The following is a 12,908-nucleotide window of genomic DNA, read 5'->3' on the forward strand; positions in this document are numbered from 1 at the left end:
AACAACATTTTAGTACTCCATCAAATTCTTATTTAAGTTATTATATTTTAAATAAGCTACCGTTTAAAATTTACAAGGAATCTTGAACGTAAAAACCAGTATGAACGGAAGCAAAGCGAGTAATGGCAATCGAAGGACATCATTATCTCGTTTTGGGTCTTTGCTATAATGTATATCATTATTTTTTATCATTACTTTTCTCGTTGCGAATATTTCAAGATGTTTTTGGGTATAAAACTCTTCTAAGAGAGGTCAATTTGTATTTGTTCTATAGCCACTTTTGTTTGAACATTGACAGATGTCGCTCAAGGCAATTACACTCCAGAGACCGTGAAATCAACGGGTGGTAAAGAAAAAACTAAATCGACTACAACAAAAGACTTACCGATATCTACCGCACATCAAGAAGATCCTTTATACGTCGCTATAGTTGTTGGGGTTTTAACAGCTCTAGTGATACTTTTAGCAGTCGCTGTGTTCCTTATAGTGCATAGACATAGACACAGAAAGTGTTTCGCTTCGCCATTAGCGAAGTCTACCATCTCCCAGAAGAGAACGGTGACTGACACTTATAACCCTTGTGGTACATCAATGTTGCCCGACAACAAAATGATTCTAGATTGCCCTCTAGATGTGAAATCAGACGAATATCAGGAGCCGTATCAAGCGCTCAAATGCGCTCCTTACTTTAATTATAGCACAGTATTGCTCGAGATGAAAGACTTTGTTAAGGACTCTAGTACACCTTTATCAGGTAATTTTAAAAGTTTTTTTACTGCTAAAAATATTTCGATATTATCTAATCTAAAAAAACTTGACAGAGTAACAATAAATTCGGTGTAGGGCTATTTGGATGTTTTTTGGATCATTTTACCCATCACCACCTACGCCCCCACTATGGGGCTCAGCGCCTACCCTAATTAAGGGGTTAGGCTTAAGTCAACAACGCTGGCCCGCTGCCGGTTTACTTCACACTTATCTTTGAATTTCTTCACCGATATGTTTAGGCATCCCGATGTTTTCCTTCACCGTAAGAATGTCGGGTAAATTATGTACAATTGATATTCGAAAATCGAAAATCACATTGGTATATGGCGGGATTCCAACCCTAGAACTGTGGATTACAAATCAAGTGCTTAAACTCCATTTTCCTATACTATGTTTTAAATGTGAACATTTTCATATCCGCAGATAGTTCCAACTACGAGTACGCGGTGCCGGAGTTAAGCTCTGCACCATTGTTGACGAAACGACGTCTAGCTGACAGTCTGTCGGGACGCACTACCGACCCACTTTCTGACCATGATCTTGAGATGGGGCTCTCACGAAGATCTGCACCAGCCTCCATACGCTCTAAGATCAGTACTAGGGTAAGTATTTACGAACGGCCATACCTGTCAATAGCTCAACAAAAAGTCCATAGGTGAACACAAATTTGTCTGAACCCAATATTAGGATAGTAGCTCTCATGATGGTGCCCTAGGGCATTTTTAATGTATAAAATGGCTATATGCGGTCTGCATTTCAAAACCTTCAATCAGTCGTCAGCTGTATTTTAGCGGCGACCGCTTATTACTGTCCATGGTTGTCAAACATATTTCGCCCGTGTATGGTCGATCTTAGGTGTCTAAATACAGGTTTTCTTTTATCATCGTAATGAAATACTATAAGGGATGAACATTCACTAAAATAAAATAAAAAAATATAAACTCTATTGGACAAAAACATATTTTTACAAAATTTAAATTGGGGCTCTGTCTCCTGAAGTAATTACAACTGTGTGTCAGGAGGCAGTACCTTCTCTTATTGATTATCATATTCAATTAAAAGTACATTACAAAGATATAATATTACATGTTAAAACTAGCTTTCGCCCGTGACTCCGTCCGCGTGGAATTAAAAAAAAGAAAAGTAAGTAGCTTATGTGTTCTTCCAGACTATGTACTATATCTATGTTAAATTTCATCGAGATTCGTTCAGCCGTTTAGGCTACAAACTCTAACAAACATCCATCCATCTAAACTTTCGCATTTATAATATTAGTAAGATTTAGTTTGTGTTTTTGCGTGTGTGCGTGTGTATGAATGCGAGTACATGCGTGAGTGTGTAACTAATGTTTTTTTTCATCGACCTTGCATTTAATTTAATTGTGATTTACAATTTTAATAGCCGAATTCTTTTCTTATTTTGTTGGTTGTTTATTCGTGTTTTATTTGTTTATTTTTATTGTATTGGTTGTTAACTCCTTAAATACTTTGTTCGACAGTCGCCGAGCCAACAAGAGGTCCTGATAGATTTGAAACGACGTTTGGAAACGACGAATGTGATAGAATTCCCGCGGCACAGACTTCGTATGATATCGAAACTTGCGGAGGGAGCTTTTGGCACGGTAAATGAAAATAAAAAGGCATAATAAGGACTTAATTAACGTAGTGTATCCCCATATATGTTTATTATATTATTAATATGAAAAAGGAGAAATCTATTTCAAAGTTCTGCTTTAGTATAATTATATAGAGTGTCATATAAAATATTTTGTTTTTTAACATTTATATTGAAATATTTATATTATCTGTACTTATTATCTATTTATGTAGTAAATTTATATTGTTTATTATAATTATTTATTATATTAATATTAAGTTTTGATACCTTAATAGAGGAATACAATAAAAGCTGCAATTTCCATACTGTGGTTTCATTATTATGTATTCCCTCTAAAATTAAGAGTTTTATAACTATCTTTTTATATTTATTTAATGTATACATTAAAAATACATATTTTTTACAGAAGTGTTTTTTTGATGCTTTTTATTATTTTTTTATGATATTTGTTTGTCCAGGTGTATGTCGCGGAAGCTGACGGTGTCCCAGAGTATAATGGTATTGTGACGTCAGAGAAGAGATTGGTGGCAGTCAAATTTCTATGCCACGATGCCACCCTCAAGGAGAGGTATATCATGTATGACGTACTTTTATATAGTATTTTTACTATCACTATATCTCTATCATAACTCATACCAGGGGTTGGCAACATTTTTACTACCGGAATGTTGTTTTATTGGAACAAAAAATATACTAACGGTCTCTTTCCCAGTTACACTTAAAAGTTATACATTCGTTAGAGTTTTTGGTTCGATAACTTCATGAAATGCATTTTAGAACGTAACTTGAGATTTAGGTTAGGTTCAAATACCCAGAATAATAGTTTTGGTTTAAGGTTTCCCACCTCTGATGCCTTTTGGATCATATAACTGCATTTTGTTTGTACAAAACTTTTTAAAGTAAATTTTAAGCATATGTACTGTAAAACTTATATAAGCTTTAACATATTACACTAGCTGTTGCTTCCGACTTTGCCCGCATAAAATTAAAAAAAATGTCTTTCTAACAGTGAAGGAATTTTTAAAATCGGCCTAGTGGTTTTTGAGTTATTTCAATACGTACAAAAATACAAACCTTTCATGTTTATAATATTACTTACAATTATTATACTAAACATTCACACCATAACATTTTCCTATTCATTTTATTCAAATTTTGTATACAAATTATTATTTTTTTTATTTTTTTAGGGAGGAATTTGAGCGAGATGTTCGCATTCTAGCGGCACTATCATCCCCCCATCTGGCGAGGGTTCTAGGAGCTTGTAGGACTCCACCACTAGCTGTGGTCTTAGAATACCTAGAATTAGGGGATTTATGCGCTTTCCTACGATCAGCGCCACCGCCATCTGTCGGCACATTACTACATATATCCACACAAATTGCAACCGGCATGCAGTATTTGGAATCTTTGAATTTCGTTCATAGAGATTTGGCAGCTAGGTAAGTTTTAATTTTAATATAGTTCGATAAATCTATTTGAAAGTATGAGAAACTAACTAACATATACTTCCATAGGGCTTCCGAATGTAATTATAAAAAAAATATTTTATTGTTTGCATTTGTATAATTCTCAATTCCAAATGTCAAAATTACTGTTACCAATAACCTTGCTTACTTAATGTTGGCAGCTTGTATTCTACGCCACGAAGTAGTGTCATCGTCATCTTTCTCCTTATCTTATTTAGGGTCGGCGCAACAGGTTTTTGACCTCCAAATAACTTTATCATACGTCATCTTAGACATCTCTCCCTTCTTGATCATGTCACCTTTTTGCAATCTTTTTAGTGTATTTATTATATTAAGTATAAAAATATAGATAATTGTGTTAATTTTCAGGAACATTCTAATCGGTAAAGGTTATCAGATAAAGATTAGTGACTTCGGCACTGATAATGAGATGTACACTTGTGATTATCATAAAGTGGAGGGTCGTGTACCTATCCCCATACGATGGGCCGCGTGGGAAACATTATTAGGACATTATACCACTAAAAGCGATATGTGGGCTTTCGCAGTAACACTCCATGAAATATTCACATTCTGCAGACGGCGACCGTATGAACATCTCACGGATAACGAGGTATGTAGTTCATAGGAATTTGCTTCAGCTAACACAAATAAAAAATGTTTATTATTTACTAGCTTTCGCCTGCGTCTCCGTCCACGTGGAGTTTTAAAAAACTATCCGAAATATCAAATAAATTGTAAAAAAAGGTGGAATACATTATCTATAAAATAGTAATACAGTATAAATCTATACTAAAAAAAAACTATATTTTTGTATGTATCGAAATAACTCAAAAACTACTTGACCGATTTCAAAAATTCTTGCACCATTAAAAAGCTACAGTTACGACGAAATCCAGAGAAACAACTAGTAAAATTTAAAATTATATTGATTCCAGGTGTTAGAGAATTTATCTCACTTGCAAGCGGATGACGGTCTATTTGAGTGCATCGAGCGAGCGCCCGGCATACCTCGTGATCTTTACGAGCTGATGAGAGAATGTTGGAAACGTGACCAGGTGGAACGACCTGATTTTGTCGAAGTAAACCTGTTCCTCCAACGCAAGAGTTTGAACCATGCGACCACGTGACGGGATCACGCGGCTCGCCCGCTTTATAACTTCGGCTACTAACAAACGGCCCGGGGCAGAGGTAAACGTTGTTCTTGCTTCACACACTATCAAGTAACTAGGTTTTAAATACTAACAATTTAGACTTCACATTTCATATCAAAATATCTCAATTTATATCCATTTTTAATGTTATTAATTTAATTTGATTATTTCTAGTTAAAATATTTGAAATATCAAAGTACATTAAATATGTCGGAATGAACGAACGGTTTGTACAATTCAATTCCGAAGGTAGATCATATACACGGAAAAGATCTTCCATTGTGGGCGTGTATGTCGGAGATAATAAAATAACAATCGCGTAACATTAGAAACATTATTCTTTTGACCACCACCTTAATTGATAACTTCACAACACACTTCAATTGAATTGCAAACATTTACAGAGATTAACCAATTGATTTTATAATAACAAAGCACATCATTCCACCATTCAAAGACAACTGTCATCAGTTATTCGATTGTTTTATTTATAAATTATTAGTTGCCAGTAACTTTAATCGTTTAAAAATTACCAATCGTTTCGCCACGTTATATATAAAATTAAATTTATTCATAAATATCGGTTAAAGTACTGAACTTGTTCTTGGTAATGGTTTTGAATCCCGCCATGTTATGATGAAGGAACTTCAAAAAATAATAAGTTTCCTTCCCATCAGTGCTCAAAACCTCTATAACATAGACCCTTGATAACTTAAAACCTCTATAACTTAAAAATATTTTGTGTTTCCCTTGGACTTTAACTTACCGTGGTTCTACTGTATTGGAGAAGACAATTCAAATTCATGTGTAAATTCAACCCTCAATAGGCCAAAAGTTAATTAAGGTCCCCCCTAACTTAAGGAACCCCCATTGGGAACCTAGAGTACTGATTGAAGTTATCTCTCTTCTCCATGATTTTGTATGACTGATTTTTTTATTAAATTGAGATAAAAATATAGAATAAAATAATGTGAAGTCTATAATTAAAAGTTTATTTAAATAAGATGTGACTTTATTGACAAATAATTAAATCCTAATACGAGCTCTATTTTAATAAAACTATTCCTCAATTTCACAAAAACCTAGTCCTAATAAGTTTTAATACAAAAGCAATAAGTGATATTATACCCCTAAGTAATGAACTATTATATGTTTTATAAGACAATGTGACAATTATAATAATTGTTATATTTTATATCCCTAATAAATGTTACATATCAAATGTTAAATTATTAATCCAAATTTAATAATAAATATAAAATTATTATTTTGATACTTTATCCTTGAAGTCTTTAAAGTCATATCTAACGTATGTTTAAAGTCAAGTAAGAATAACGTTGCATGATCATTAGCCCCGGAAATAACGTAATGATCGAAACGCCTGCCGCACTCAGAGTAATCATCGCTTAGTGGAGATTTATAGTCTCCCTTAGTGGCCGCTCTCAGAACGGCGACATCAACCTAACGGATGCAACAAATGTACTTAACACTTGAAAAATATTCAATAAGTACGATTTATGTGTTAAGTGTATGAAATATGTAATGTAGTTAATAAACCTTCATTAGTCATTAATAATTAAGTCAAGTTTGACAATACGAAGTATGCTTCAACACAGGAATCGGATTAAAAAAAAATATTTATGTCTTAAAAAGTGTAAGATTCATATAACTATGGAATTAGTCAATTTAAAATTATCTATTCAATAAATCCATTTTACAGTATATTTTAAGAAACAAACATGTTATGTAGTTAATTATTTTTAATAGCTATTACTCGTATAGTCAAATTTGTTATAGTTCGCTGAAAGTTACCAAATAGGTGCCCAGCGATTTTATGTCTTATAAATAGATGCGAAAGGTTTATTTTTACTTGTACAATTAGATTTTAATTCGCTTCCACACAAACAATAACAAAAAAATAAGTTTATATTACACCTTACTTTTTATAGTTAACGTTGAGTGACAAGAATCAAATGTATTATCGTTATTTTAATATATTTTTCAGTATAAATATAACCGTAGATATTATTCTAAAGTTTGTGTGGACGCGCTTAACTTATGAATATTTAACTCGTGTAATCACATTGAAGCTTAGTAAATAGTGAAAATTAATAGATACCTCCCCAATACAAACCCCTCTATTACGGCCTAGTGTACATAAAAAAAAGTTGCCTCCGTAAGGTTGTTTGTCTAAGTAAGTTTACAATTTTTGCCCACTTTTCTGTGGCCATTTGATCTCCGTTACAGACTGATTTATATCTATTTAATGTGCGTAGATGTAAACAACTGTTGCTATCTTTTATAAACATTTAGTTGTATGAGGCTTATTGAAATTCGAGATTTATTTATGAGGCTCTTATTAACCCGTATTATTTCGCGTATATTATAAAAAATGATTCATATTTTCTTCCGGTAGTACGAACTTATCTGGCCTTATTATTAAAAGTACTAAGTAAACTAACATCGGACGATATTAAAATCCTTGTACAGTTAGCTGCATAAATATGTAAACATTTACACTACAGAAATTAGTATACGCCTTGTTTCAAAAAGATGTATACATATTCCGATTCATTGTCGGAAGCCTAAATATATGTAATAACTTATTTATTTCCTAACTCATTGTCTTTTTTTTTGTTCCTTTGTAAATGCATATATTTGCAGCTGACTGTACTGTCATATCAATGTATCATTTTCCGACAGAACTGAGAGTATCACTGGGCCAGATAAATTATTAGTGTACCGTTAGTTTGGTTTGTTAATTGCTTGTTTATATTATAAATAGCTGTATATGAATGTATGACAATGAAATGCTGAGCTTAGGGGCTATCACAGGGTTCTGTGTGTTGCCAATGTTGTGTGAAGTGTGCGTAAATGTTTATAGTTCATAAATTGCGCAATGAAAGATGAATAGACGTAAGTGATCAGTTCTTCCTGCACTATCCTTTATGCAAGTAAACTTAAAGACGTTTAGACCCTTATATGAAAATGTTTCACTGAATTCTAGAGTATCATATAAATAATTCATTAAACGTATGTTATATGTCTCCATTTTAAAAAAACTATTGAAATATTTACTTTAACTCACAATTGTAATAAATTATTATATACTTTCTTGGCAAAGGGTCTATTTACATGTGGAGTTTTTCTTGCAACTTTTAAACACAATATTTATCAGGTAAAGTTACCAATACTTTATATATTTTAATACTTACAATAATTTATTTACATATATCATAATTTCATTGATGTGTATATGAATTGAATGAGTTTTATTAGTAAGTTTATAGTGATACAGTCGAATCGAATGAATTATTTAAAATGAATATAATTAATCGAATATTTATAAGATAGTTGAAGTCTATTTTCCTTGTAGAGCTATTTCGGGGTTAGAGTTGGCAGATATTTGGACAATACGAGGCGCTGACAGACTTAGTTCCGCCGGAGCGGTAGTCGCCCGGCACAAAGCTTATTAGTATATACCACTAGTTCTTACTCTCTCTATCGTGGACCCAATCTTACGAACGGCTTAAATTGTAAGCCTAATAAAATTAGCACTAAGCTTAGATTTAAGCAACTTTTATGAATGTTGCAACGTAGAAAATGTTTGATTGATTAGTTAAAACACACGGAACCAATGCTGTAAGATTAAACACATAGATGTCTAATTATAAGTAGGACTGTAATATAAGTAAGCGATAATTCTTTATGAATCTGGCCTTATTTTTTCTCTTTATACTGTCTAGCTTTTAGATCGGAGGAACTGAGATTTCCCCTCTATATTGTTAGTTATATTCGTTAGGGCTCTACAATAAAACCCTCTGCCTTAGTAATGCTATTCTAATCCCTAATGCTGTGAACGAAATATCACTTTAGTACGAAATTATAATGTATTTTGTAAATACGAATTCTTATTGCTGATGTAAAATATTGAGCACTATGGAAAACTTAATTCCTAACAATGGTCCAAACTTCACTCGCTTTTTATTTGTACTATACGATTATACAATTTCTATTTAGATAAAGAAATGATAATTAGTGTTAGAAATACTTCTTATGCTTTAATTTTTATTTTATAGAATGTAATACGTGTATTTGTCGAAATGCTTAATTTTCATAATCAAAGTTTTATGATAAAAAGGTTGATACCAAATGCAGTATTTTTATTTTATACTCTACATCTTTGTACCCGAAATAAAATCAATAATCCGATTGTACTGTATTTATTTCAAATCACCCTTTATACCTAAATTATCAAGATTAAAAATGACAAAAAAATAAAGAGGCTGCCATAAGCCTTCACCATTCTTTGTAAATAAGAGTTTAATGTCATGCAACATTAAAATGAGCAAAGAAAACCTAATTGTAAAACATATTCTATAATTTGCCAAACAAAATCTCACTTTTTATAGACACATGTCCCTAATTGTAAAATGGGGGAAACAAATTCAAACAAATATTAGATTTAAACGACACAATCCTTGCAGATGGTTCTGGCCCCATATAATATTTCAAGTCTAAAGTTGCCAGCTTTTGTGATGAGCTATAACCTTAACCCTGTATAACCACTTTTTTTTAAGAGGGGAAAGGCGCGAAGGTTATGTTGGGCTCTCTCCCGATAAGCGGGAGCCTACCAACTAATACCCCACTGTCTCCATCGTTTCACCGAACACCAGGGCGTGGGCACACTAAAAGTATTCATCACACTCCGAGGTGGTGATTGGCTGTTAAGCCTCCTCGGATGTTAAATCTATTTTGCGCGGGGAACCAGCGCCCCCTTTTCTACTCTATTTGAGTAGCGAGTTTCCCCTTGATGAGTCAACCCAGAATAACCACTGGGCAATGACACGCCCGTTTTTGTCTATGGAATGTCTATACTATTTTTTTTTTTTGATAAATAAGCTTGGATGCATCTACTAATTGCTGCAAGAAATTAATCACAAGGTTATATACCGCATCAAAACTTTCGCACAAAAAACATTGTTTTATAATTAAAAGAGAACTTGTGTGCAATGTTTTTTGTACGAGTGCATCAGCAGCGGAAACTCGCTGTTGTATAGAAGATTAGTAAAGCATAAAACTATAGGGAAAACAATTGAACTAAGTTACTTTTTAAAAAAGACAACTTTTTATCGTACTGTACAGTAAATGGAGCATTTTAGTTCTTTTGCTACAGGTTAAGAAAGCGTCTTATATTTACAAACATTGCTCTTATCGACCACAAAAGTATCAACATCCTTTATGCTTTCAAACATGTACCTGAGAGCGAATTAGATTTTTATGCATCAAATCAGACCTATTCTCGAAAATGAGACGTTCAGTGGTAACCTTTGCTTGCCTGCTCCAGTGCGCCATATCTGTTAAAGTCAAAGTAGTCCTACATTCTGATCAGGAAGACTCTAGGGTGGAAGACGAAGAATCACACACAGAAGCGTGGGGCACAAAAAGACGGGAAGGAACCCTCTTACCGTTCATCAAAAACTCACATCGTGTAGATGAAAAGCCAGAATATGACGATGTCACTACGACAGAAAAATCATCCAGACAGATGCATCCCAACGAAATGATATTTCCCTTAATCTATCGCCAGTCTCATATAAACAGCATGTTTAAATTCGGAGAAAATTGGTACACTTGGTCAACTGAGAAGAGATCAGACGGTTCGAAGGCGACAAACTACTATATTTGCTACGATGAACCGAAACATTGCGATGAAGTAGGATGGGTGAGTTGAAATTTATATTGATGGAGAACACGCATCGATTATAATCGTTATAGGGTTGCTAACACGAGTTTGCAAATCTTTTATGCGTCTTCTTCTTTTAAAGCGTTTATGTGTTTCTAATTTTACAGGAACGGACTGATGGTGTGCCGAAATGCGCATTCGAAATTGATTCATTATTACCAGAAGATCGAGCTTGCATTAATAGTTTTGGTATAGAGCCGCATGGCAATGGTATTTGTGACGGCGGAGAACAAATGAAGGTAAGTCTAAAGCTATACATAACAGCATACCTTTTTATTTACTTTTTACCCACAATGATCGTAACTAAGTATTGAGTTTGAATGTTAACTATAAAAGTCTACTTTTCTTCATCTCTCTCCAATCCGTCCATACTTTCTTCCTCTAGGAAGAGGAAGACCGAAGGAAGTGTGGATAGATTGAAAGATATATGTAAGTTAAAATTCAGATATGGCATGTTAATGATGTGAATTATAGATATTGCAATAACGTAGTCTTTGTAAACCAACTAATATTTTTCTTGATTCGTCTGTTAGATCTCTTATCCTGTAGCTCGAATACTTTTAAAAGCAATGGTGGCTCGTAATATGAGTTGCCATGCAGAACAGAATTTTAGATATAGCGGTGCCTTCGGGAAGTGGGCACTGAGCAGATGACCTTGAAGCACCCAGTTATATGAACAGTATACCATTTCACTTATGCGGCCGTAATTGCCATGTTAAAGCAGTACGGACTGGTTTCACTAGCTACTCGCTTAGTGAAACAAAAAAATAGCTGACAATAGTAATTTGCTTATGTATTGTTTCGTACGTTTCTAGGTAAGTGATATGGTGAGGTCGTGTGGTCCGCGCATTCGATCACTATGGAGATTCATCCGCGTGGCCCGACGCCCAGCTAACGCAGCGAAGCCAGCCGATGTCAATTCCCTTATTTGCGAAGACGAAGAAGAGTGTTATATTACTATCGAATATCGGGTATGAATGAAAAAACATTGTTGATTTTTTAATTTTTTTTGTCCACTACATTTATTAATAATTACTAAACTTACAGATACATCATGATAGGATAACATTTTCGTTACACGAACCGACACGAGGCCAAACATTCAAAAGCGCTTTAAAACGAGAAATATCAGTTGATGAGGAAAACAAAGGTATGTCAATGACGGAGTCTCACCCGCACACATCTCACAGGGGTAAGAAGGTATCCAAAGTAAGGGATGATGAAACTGGTCAAAGAGTAAAGAAATTCCATACAAGATCTAAATCTAAACAATCAGAAGGCAAGGGCTTAGTCAAGGAACACAATGATTCTACATACACGAATCGGAGATCTGTTAAAAACAAAATCAAAATACGAGAAGACATATCTGAAGATTTGTCGGAATGATTGAATTTTTAAATACATAATCCTTTGATTTGTGCAATGACATTGTCGCGTGCGAATACAAGCGATTAAAATACAGATCTACGTATCTATTTATAAGTATTTTTGTAAACTAAAATTACGGGGCCCAATTTTGTTAACGCAATCGTGTCTTTGTAAACATCAAAGTGATTTCTCAATATATCTTAAGATAAACGTCAACTTTTAAATCTAATGATACATAGAAATGGTATCCAGAATAAGCAGAATTGGGACCCTAACTTAGATCGTTATTTATGGATGTAAATAAAAGTAATATACGTTGATTGCTAAATAATTAGATACATAAATACATTTATTTTATAATTATATTGAAGTTTTTATAAGACTTCATAGACACCAATGACATTTATAATTATTAATAGAGTCATAAGTAACGTAATTTCACAGATATTTAGATATTAAATTTGTTCTCAATAAATTGAATAAAAAATAACAGTTACATATAACCCATCTTCCTGCTCCTTACTCTTTCTTCAGAATTACAATCTTACAAAAAACCAGTTAGAAAACATTACAAACACAATATACAAAAAGAAAAAAAGGAAGTTACTCATGACTCGATATTACTACACAGAAGTTCTTTACAAGACTTCTGTTCGACTACATATTAAAATTGAAATTCTACGTGAGACATCAGTTTGGATACATTTATAATTTTAATTGAATGGATAATTCCTATGGTTTACATTTATTATTATATTGAAGTTCTACATGAATCAAATCGACTAC

The 12,908-nt window shown here is 33.3% G+C and overlaps 2 protein-coding genes across 3 annotated transcripts in view; both read left to right on the top strand.

Annotated features, from left to right (window-relative positions):
• The window catches only part of LOC106109507 (discoidin domain-containing receptor 2-like), a 33,818-nt gene extending 28,118 nt beyond the window's left edge, over nucleotides 1–5,700 (top strand). The window contains exons 8-14 of one of the 2 annotated variants that reach the window (XM_013291026.1): nucleotides 299–754; nucleotides 1,192–1,370; nucleotides 2,267–2,389; nucleotides 2,844–2,962; nucleotides 3,576–3,827; nucleotides 4,224–4,467; nucleotides 4,793–5,700. In XM_013291026.1, coding sequence (XP_013146480.1) covers nucleotides 299–754; nucleotides 1,192–1,370; nucleotides 2,267–2,389; nucleotides 2,844–2,962; nucleotides 3,576–3,827; nucleotides 4,224–4,467; nucleotides 4,793–4,984 — 1,565 coding nt within the window. In that variant the 3' untranslated portion in view covers nucleotides 4,985–5,700. The remainder of the gene's footprint in view (nucleotides 1–298; nucleotides 755–1,191; nucleotides 1,371–2,266; nucleotides 2,390–2,843; nucleotides 2,963–3,575; nucleotides 3,828–4,223; nucleotides 4,468–4,792) is intronic. The other variant, XM_013291027.1, reaches the window with a different exon arrangement.
• A 3,706-nt stretch (nucleotides 5,701–9,406) lies between these two features.
• On the top strand, nucleotides 9,407–12,720 carry LOC106109512. The gene is made up of 4 exons (XM_013291036.1): nucleotides 9,407–10,733; nucleotides 10,862–10,993; nucleotides 11,570–11,725; nucleotides 11,802–12,720. Exons 1-4 carry the CDS (start codon nucleotides 10,317–10,319, stop codon nucleotides 12,138–12,140), a joined length of 1,044 nt encoding a protein of 347 aa, XP_013146490.1. The 5' UTR covers nucleotides 9,407–10,316; the 3' UTR covers nucleotides 12,141–12,720.
• Nucleotides 12,721–12,908: the final 188 nt, after the last annotated feature.

The sequence above is a fragment of the Papilio polytes genome, unplaced genomic scaffold (genome assembly GCF_000836215.1).
Source record: "Papilio polytes unplaced genomic scaffold, Ppol_1.0 DF821288.1, whole genome shotgun sequence".
NCBI lineage: Eukaryota > Metazoa > Arthropoda > Insecta > Lepidoptera > Papilionidae > Papilio > Papilio polytes.